At 44.6% G+C, this 9544-nt stretch overlaps 1 protein-coding gene across 1 annotated transcript in view; it reads right to left on the bottom strand.

Annotated features, from left to right (window-relative positions):
* The window catches only part of LOC118415958 (EF-hand and coiled-coil domain-containing protein 1-like), a 34293-nt gene extending 25207 nt beyond the window's left edge, over positions 1-9086 (bottom strand). The window contains exons 1-2 of the mRNA XM_035820924.1: positions 7296-9086; positions 6747-6880 (exon numbers count right to left, since the gene is read on the bottom strand). Of these exons, the coding sequence (XP_035676817.1) occupies positions 6747-6880; positions 7296-8390 (1229 nt within the window). The 5' untranslated portion in view covers positions 8391-9086. The remainder of the gene's footprint in view (positions 1-6746; positions 6881-7295) is intronic.
* Between the last annotated feature and the right edge of the window lie 458 nt (positions 9087-9544).

Below are 9544 nucleotides of genomic sequence, written 5' to 3'. Positions count from 1 at the left end.
AACTGGAAGGTCCCTGAGCTTACTTTAGTTCCATTTGATTGGCAGATCATGTCATCACCTTTTGTAATGAAGTGTGATTCATAAAGCAGGAACTTATGACAAGCGACAACTCCCACAGAGTTTCGCCTTAAGACCACTCAAGCAAACATCCTCTGCAGGAAAACACAACTGGAAACAAATATAAGCAGACCAGACCACAAATGGAACTCTGTCTACAAAGATACAATCCTCTACCGACCACAGGATATCATACAACCACCAACTGTATCTGCTCTGTTACTTTTAAAGTAAACGGTGACAGGGCAAGCTTCCTTTTCACACGAAATGAAAGGCACAAAAGCCGACCATCAAGCCAATGTTTACCCATTACGCTTGTACTGGTACTGACACACCCCTCCAAATGTACTGCTCAGAAATGTCCGTAGACATCTCAGTTACATGTTTTGTAGACAGATTTATAAGTTTTCTTAGTAGCTGCCTACTGAACTTTTCAGGCCTCTGCTCCTGGACTGCTTTTTATGTGCTGTGTCACTCTTGGATAGCGGATACCATGAAATAGATGTGTATAAGCTTATCATTGCAGTCTATGCGTGTCTCACTCGCCGTAAACTTGCGTAATTCATTGTACATGTACTAGTAGACTGGGACAAAATATATGGGGTATCGTCTAGATCTAGATCTTTTCAGTTTGTAAAATTGCATGCTGTGCATTTATTTATTGTGTTGGTCCTATTTACAAGCTTTTATGAACCACTTGGCGACCACACGGGTTTCCTTTTCACTTGAGTTTAGTGATAACTAGTGATAAGACTGGGCTGTCCCATTTCAACCTTCAATTTGGTAAACTCCTTCCAACTTGAATTTGGACTTCCTCCATTTCTGTTACAAAAAATTTTGAAACACAAAATTTGTACATGTTCAAAGTATTGACACAGCTGGGTCAATGTTCTACTGTTTCTCCATTACAACAAAGGCTCATTCAAACTTGCTGCATATTGAGTATCATGTATTCTTTAATTCTATAACGTTAATGAGTTACTTACTTTAATGATAGGTCCAGTGATTTCTAACGATTAACCAAGCAACGACAATAAACTTCAGTTGACAAATGGTGCCCCTAGACCTCACAGGGCTCCTGTATATCACACATTATCAAGTCTGTCCATTGACATTTGCTTTGTGCTTACATGTATATGACTTTGAACTTGTGAACCCTGCAAGCCTGAAGCATAATGTTATGTTATACACTCGCTCCCAAGTGGGTCTGCCAGAGAAGTTATGGAGAAAACAATGGTGAAAGAAGACAGTGTACAGGACAGGTGCTGACAGTGGGAAGCAGGCCTCCTCTGGTGACTGATTATCTCCACTGTCAGCACAGCTAAACTGATTTGGTCTGGTGACCACAACATCCTCAGAAGGTGGACGATAAGGAAGACAAATGGTTCCAGGGTTATGGCAGGTCTTGAACTTGGTCAAAACCACACAAAGGAAGGTCGGCTCTTTTGTTGCGGAGGCCCAGTTTCCATGTCCTTCTCCCTGCACCATGAAGAATGTGATGTGACACTGACCTTGAGTGAACCCACCGGGAAATACAACCCAAATGATTGTGTCTTATACTCTGATCGAAAATTCACACCTTTCTTACATCAAGAAAACAATCTTTCAAAGATCAAAGTCAACTTTGCAAACAGCTCTACACTATTTGAACTTCAAGTTACAAACAGTTAGTAACGGTTGTACTTTTACCCTTTCCCTACACCCCCAGGTACCCCAGCATGCCCTGACCCTTAGACACTATAGACTGAGGTGTTCTGGATGTTTGACCTAAATCAATTTGACATAGGATAAAATTTGAGACCAGAGAGGTCTTACACATGACAAATGAACTTGCCAGAGAGAAAGACTGATAACCCTTAGGTGCAGAAGGGCGTGAGGTCTGGTCTGTTCCACAACAGAGGATTCCAGAAGTTTGGAACACTAATAATACCATCATTGTGGCACATACATAGTGGATAAATTCTAACAAACGTGTCCCATTTAGGCAGAGGACAGATGCTGGCAGGATTCGCCAACACTTACTTCAGACTGTTTTGTGATGTCAAAAGTCTAGAAAACTTTGTCAATGCCCTGGATTCACTAAAGTCAGCTTTGTTGAGTTCGGTCTATAAATACATTGGCAGAGAAAAGTCTACCTTTTGTAGTGTGAAACAGTCAATCAGCATTCTGTATGGTGTGAAGTGTACAAGAGCTTTAGGTGCTCCGAAGTGTGTTTACAAGTGGGTTTGGCAGGGCAGTGCACTGTGAAATAGTTTACTCAACCAAAGTCATGATGAGAAATGCCGACAAGTTCGAAAATTCCAAGACCAAGGTTAGGGACAATTCAGTGGTGCTATGGAGGGGGGGAAGAATGCATACATGTAGATGGTCAGATTTAGACAGGGGGCACGTAATGACAAATGAACTATAGAGGAGAGAAAGAGACACTAACATGATTCATTCAAAATAGGGAGTTATTCAGTGAGGAAAATCTTGGATAAAACTTAATAGTTGACAGAAACTTTAAAGTATCAATCTCCAAGCAGATCTTTGCCATCTCTCAGTTGGCAAACCGTATACATAGACAAAGGTTGGAGTAGATTCTGTCTTGCCAACAGAAAGATCTGCATAGAGATTATCATGGCATGCCAGTTCAAAGGCTTTCAGGAAAGTAAACAATTACACTGGACAAGGTGTTTTTCCATCAGCTACCCCCAGCATGTTCCTGTGTTGATGCCTAAACAACTGCGAAGGTCAAGTTAAGTCCCCCAGGGAAAGACCTGGCCAAAAGTAATGACCACTTTAATTTCCCATCGGTATTTCCAAGAAGAAGGAATTTTTAGATTGCTGACTCATGACGGTAACAGTATCGTTCTGAAACAGCACAAACAGGACACTGCATTCCCAAGGACAGGGCATAACACGGCTCATTTCCACTCATCAAACAGTAGTTAGTGACTCAGTGTAATTCTTCATACTGTTCCTAATACTCAGCTTCCTTGGGTTTCAGCGGGACACCTTTAATTTTGATGCTTGCAGAAACAACGGAAGCACACACCCCTCACTGTTTGCAATGACATTAGGAAGGACAAGTTTGTTTTTTCTGGCCTAAAGTTAGGTAAAGTTATATGTGGTCTGCAGCAGTATAGCAACATGTGCTTGGATACAAACTAGCATAAAGTTAATGACTTTATCCAAATTTATCAAAGAAACGAATGTTAAAGAATGATGAAAGTTTTTCTAATCTATTTTTTACCACTTTGGCCATGTTAGTAATGTACATGTACATGTATACATGTACAGTACTTTTAGTTCAAGTACATGTATATGTTTTCCAAATCTTCCTAAAAGGCTGTGGAAAATGACTTTGTCACAGAAAATGAAACACACGGAAAACACTTCAATTATTTTATACAAACTACAGGAGGCAAGGTCCCTTTGTAACAAACCGATGACCCATTTTCCTCAGGTTATATGGGTCTTCTGTGCTCACAATTGTTCCAAACATTTGCAAAACAAAGTGTCTCCGAGCAAGACATTGACAAAACATTGATTATAAGCGCCGTGGGCAAACTGAAATGTAGTGAGTAATAATTGGGAACATGTCATGAGGAAAACGAAAGCAAACAGTGAGCAGGAGATGAAAGAAACTTGTTTAATGACCTATGGTTGGGTTGATAATAGAATACAAACCCATACACATGCATGAGCTGTTGTAGGGGTGTTTTAGATGTCCCTTGCACAAAATGGCATTACTTTTGCGAACAAAATTAATCTCTAAAATACAAATGCAGCATAAGCCAATGGTCTTCTTTTGTGCCCTATTTCCATAGTATCTCCTGTAAGGTTACTGTTATTTTGAGGAAATAAATGGCAAAAAATGAACTATGACAATGGATGATAAGAATCACGACAAGAAAAGTTCTGTGAGAAAATCTATTATTCATGGCCTGGTTGTGAGTTTCTCACGAATTAGGAGGTAACGAACATATAGGACAATGGACAAAAACAATGGATTATAAGAATTAAGATAAGGAAGTGTTTTTGCCAGTAAATTTCTAGTTGAGACAGCATCCATTATTCATTGCTGGTGGCACTGTAGTTTTTACAACAAAGGCTCCTAGCAGGTGTACCATGCTCCACTGGTGTTTCAACTGATGTGTAAGTTAGTACAAACAACATGTTCCATACAAACAACCTGGCCCAACTGGCCATGTTATAACAGTGACTCAGGAGCCGAGGGTGGGGTCACCCCCGGTCAGTGTGTGTGGGCAGAAAGTTTACTTTGTGATAAACCCGTGTCATTGGTAGGAAATGTTACTTGGAACTTCGTTGGAAGACAGTCTTCAAAGTTGGTACAACTAAGCAATGAGCTTTCAGGAAAGTTCCTTGAACTAAGTAATTGTAACGTTAAAAGAAAGACGCGGAAATTGAGAGATTTGAAATACGTAATTCTACCAACAAGCGCTGTACCTGTTTATAGGTCTTCAGTTTTTAATGAAGAAATGTCGATGAATTGGACTTCGTTTTTCGGCCCTTTGACCTTGATTTTATCAGCGCAATATTTTAAGGCTTTGCCCTGAAGCATAAACAAGTAATTTCCTTGACAACGTCATCTTGCGAATACGAAAAACCATTGAAGAATTTAAATTGGACTGAGAAAATTACAGAGTTTACGGGCGTTTCGTGGAAAAGCGCTTAAAGGTGAGATTTGTGAGGAGACAAGACGTACGGGTTAGACGTTGCTTTAGGCTTTGATACTGTTTTCGGGTTTAAAAAGTCTGTAACAAAATCCCCATCCTCAGACTGTTAACATGTTCCCTTGTTGCACGGCTTGTTGACAAGTTTTCACACAAGAGACCACCAAAATCCTTGATTTAAAAGCTTCAAGACCAAATCTGGAACAAATCAATGTAAAAACTCATGTTTGTCGGAAAAGGAGTCTTCAACGTTAATTTACTGACGCGAAGGAAAAGAATGTCGATCTCACATGACACACCGGGACCAGGAAAGACCCTGAGTTCCTGTGCGCCCTAAACCAATAAATCGCCACGCCGGTAACAACAATTGGCGGCTAATATGATGTGTTCTCGCGCCCTTATCGTCCGACCCATAACACTTTCATGGCTTATCGGGCCGACGCAAAGTATACCCTTTTACTCACGACTTTGACCGGATGGGGACTTCAGAAAGAAATACCGGTTTCCATAAATTTCACAAGAATACGGTTTCCATAGTCCTATACCCATTGCTATTCATTTTCCAAACTTTCACACTTCAAATTCTAATCATGCTTCCTAAACGATTTTTTTCCATCGGTATTGCAACGGAACTTAGCTAGAATAGAAAGCAGAGACTTCAGCTAGGAACGACAACAAAAGAACCAAGAAATAACTAAAACCATGTGTAACGTTAGACGCGTAACGTTAGCTGCGAGCTTTTCTCTTGGAATATGCAGGAGGAACAGGAAGGCGCTAAGCTTCATTCCCCCTAATGACCACCATACAGTGGTTCCGCCCTCATGTGTGATTCAAAGCTGGACTATATTGGCAACGAAGGTGGAACAATCTTTTATCACCTTCTTTGAATGCATCAGTGACGTAATCTCCAAGCAGATCCTACGGTAGCATAATATAGTATCAAAAGCTGGCAGAGGACTGAAGCCGGCTTAGGAGTGTGTTTTGCTACCGGGCAAATGTACACCTCTTGGCTGACTTCACTCCTTGGCCAGTTTGGTACTATCTTATGCCATTGTAGGATCTGCTTGGAGATTAGAACCAAACTGTATGGGCGTTCATATCTTGATGTTACTAATTGTTCGCGCCTGTGAAATGAACAGGGTAAAATCTGAAGAGAAGGACACAATTATGTCATTCTCTTCTTACTTCCTGCAACAATTTACAAAACAAAGGCGCTATATTAACACCGACGTACAGGTGTGTAAGTAAGGCCTGCGAACGTAAATATTATGAATGTCGAACACACGCATGACACAATAAAACAAAAACGTAAAATGTAAACTCGCGCTTGATCGCTTTAAATCCTTTTCAAAAGGTGTGAAATACCTGTGAAACCGTCAACAGATTTAAACGTTCAAGCGGTGAGAGCATTCAGAAGGTGTGATACACACGCCAATACACACACGGCTACTAACTGCGCATACAATGGCTTTTATCCTCTCGCTTTGGGAAGAGGCGGCTTTCGCAGCGTGTGAAATACCTTTCGTCGGTTTATCGAGTTTCTGGGAAATAACTGGGCCATCAGTCAGTACTGTCAACAAGAAGAAAGGCGATAACACTTAATAGGAAAGTCTAGAGTCCTCTGCACTACAAAAGCATGTAGAAAATGGGTGGACAGACCAACGCATTCAAAACGACAAGTCAGAAATAGTGGCGGGAATCCCGCTATACTCTATTATACACTAACCAGTTTTCGCGCGCAAAATACATCGACCAAGGAGGTTGAAAGAGGAACCTCTTTCAACCTCCTTGCATCGACCTTCTGAGAACGCAGAAGACGCAAACACCCTAAGCTCTGGTGTTGTTTGCTTTTGTTGAGAAATGAAAAAGCAGTAGAAGTATTCACACAAGCAAGGACGTTATATAGTCCTTGACACAAGCTAGAGAGCATTTACAAATTGGTTCGACTTCAAAAGACTGTTTAATTTGCATGGAGATCGCAAAAATTAGGCCACAAGAAGCGCCACCTACCGGCAGATGTCGAGCTGCTTCTGTAGCTCCATGACCTTGGCCTGTAGCAGAGGCACCTGTGTGGCCTGCGCCTCCAGATCACGCACCTTCTCCAGCCCGAACCGCAGGGCTGTGCGCGCCTTCTCCAGCTCTCCCTGGGGGTAAAAGTAGGGAAAGTTAGTCTCCAAGCTGACGTGTAAGCTGGATAAAAAGAATAGAAGACTTTGGCCAAACAGGGACAAAGAAGTTGCCATGGGATTTCAGTCAGTGTTTTGCCATCTATCCGCCGGCCGGTTCACTCCTATATAGGCCAATTAACTCCTACTCGACTTTTATTCCTAACTTGGCCAAAGTCCGATCCCCTATTACTATTCCACCAGACCGGAGTATGGTAGAGACTATGGAAAAGTGTCAAGATAACAATGACTGCGAAAGTAACTCTAAATTATGGCCCATATCCCTCGCAATGAAAGTCAGTTACTATTCAGCCGGCTAGCACTGATATGAGAGCAGTGGAAGACAGGTTCAACAAAGGTAGTTTCAATGACAAAATAAAGCAGGAAGACGCACCTGTATGAACTGCTTCTGTCGGACAAGTGACTCGTTCAGGACCTGGATGTCCCGGAGTGCGGTCCGGGAGCCGTCCAGGTCTTCCTGCAGGTTCTCAGCCCAGGCCATGGCCTCTCCCACCTGCGAGTCCCTCGCCTCACGGATCGTCTTCAGCTCGCGCAGCATCGCGCCCACCTCCCGGGGAGAGTGCGGCAGCGCCTCGATCAGCCGCGCCACTTCACCTGCCATCCACTCCGTGCTGTCGTCCCGCGCCCGCAACCTGTCGGCGGTCCTGCCGCGACGTGGAAGCGACCAGCTCTCGTACCCTCTCCCGTCCGCGCTGCGGGACCTGGCCGCCCTGCCCCCGGTGGCCCTCCGCTCCGCCCGCCGAGACCCTAGCGCTGTCGTGACTCTGGCCGTAGTCCCTATGCAGCACTCCGGGTGGTGCCTGTGCGCCTTTCTCAGCGCCACCTGTAAGGCCAGAGACCGGGCATCGCTAGTCTGAAGCGCGCCTCTCAAGTCCTCCACAACCTCCCTCAAGTAGTCAGCCTCCTCTTCCAGCTGGACCACGCGCTTCTTAGCTTTCTCTAGATGTTCTTCTGTTGACCCGACTCCTTTCTCCTCTCTTTCTTGCCCCACCGGTCGCCCCAGGCATCTCTCCCTTGTCGGCTTGGAACAGAAACACTTTGGACACAAGGACACCTCTCTCCTGTTGGGACTCCTGACGTGCACTTCTGTCTCGATCAGTTCAGAGTCCTTGCAGACGTGTGGCCTGCATGTATCGCCCTGGTTCCCGCTCTTCGCACAGAAATACTCGCACAGTTTGGAATGGAACACCCTGAAGTCTATCATATCTGGAAGATCGTTGAAGACGGACAGCCTGGTCTCGAGTCCCAGAATCTGGCACAGAATTTCAAAGTCCTCTCGTTCTACTGTCCCGGACGCTTTCTCGTCCAAGTTGTGGAATATCTCCTGTATGTACTGGTCCATCCCCGTAGCTAGCACGACGACTTCGTTCTCAACCCCGCGATCGAAACCGTAGTGGTGGGCCAGCGCCGACACGACCCACTGTGTTCTTCGGGCCGGAAGCCCGCAGTAGTCCGAGCAAGTATCCATGGTGTCCCGCTAACGCTCGTCACCTTCAGACGAAGATTGTCCTCATACGAAAATAGCGCTTCTGTGAATGTAGGTCAAATGTTTACTCTTGATAGCCTACTGAAGTGGACGTGCTTTGAAATCCAGATATTCAATGTAGTCCGGCCTACGAATAAACGCACACGAGTCGTTGTAAATCTCTGCTCGCTGTCCACAAGTTTCCAGTAAATCACGCCAGCTGCAAATGTAAAGTGAACGGACGGTACCACACTGCGCTTCAACACACACCGCACGCCGCAACGGACTCGGCCCAAAAGTTGTTGTCCTCCTGTACAAAGTTTCAGTAAGAAGATACTCGCACTCTGTGGCTTTCCTCCGCTGTAACACTGCCAGAGACGGTTAGAACTGGCGCTAAAAATTCCAACCGCAAATCCTTGGAGTCCCAAGACGTACTGTGTCCGCGAACCTCGGTGTAAGTGCCCGGCTAGGCGTCCCGGTGAAGCCGTTAGTCCGACAGATGTGCGGAGGCCCGCGAGACGAGACCGTTGCCTGACCTGGAAGCTCGACACAATGCCTGGGGCGGCAGGCGCACCGTAACTTTACCCGCCCATCGCCGCTGATAAATCCCTCATTTGCACATGCATGGTGTTTGTTGATAAGACCCGACCCCCGCCGGCGTGACGTGTGGTTCGGGGTTCGAGTCCCACGTGGGACGGAGGGGCGTGGACAAGCTTCTGTGAAATAATAACAAACAGAAAAGTTTTATCCCGGACACTTTGGGAGTTTGTCAGATCGGAAGTAATTAGAACTACCCGAGACCTTGCTACCAGATAAGAATTAAAATGTTCTGAACTCGACAAAAGTTGCCAAAACAGTTTAGAAACTACACGGTGACTATTTTGAAACTTCTTAGGTTCGCAGGATGACAACCAAACTTCTTGCTTGGAAGAACCAAAACTAATTCAAGCTCTGATGTGTAATTTACTGTAAAGGCTTGGTATTTGCAGGAAGACCTTGACTACTTAGCGCACTGTCGGGAAGCATTGGTTGACCACCCGACCTCCTGACATTTCTAACGTTTATGTCCCCGGTGCTACAGCTGAAGCTTCTTCCAGGATCTTAGGTTGAGTAGTGTGGCGAAAGCTGGATATACGGGAAGTTGTTGTTTGACTATG

This window comes from Branchiostoma floridae, chromosome 5 (genome assembly GCF_000003815.2).
Source record: "Branchiostoma floridae strain S238N-H82 chromosome 5, Bfl_VNyyK, whole genome shotgun sequence".
Classification (NCBI taxonomy): Eukaryota; Metazoa; Chordata; class Leptocardii; order Amphioxiformes; family Branchiostomatidae; genus Branchiostoma; species Branchiostoma floridae.
Note: the sequence above shows the minus strand (reverse complement) of the source record. Positions and strands in the feature narration are given on the sequence as shown.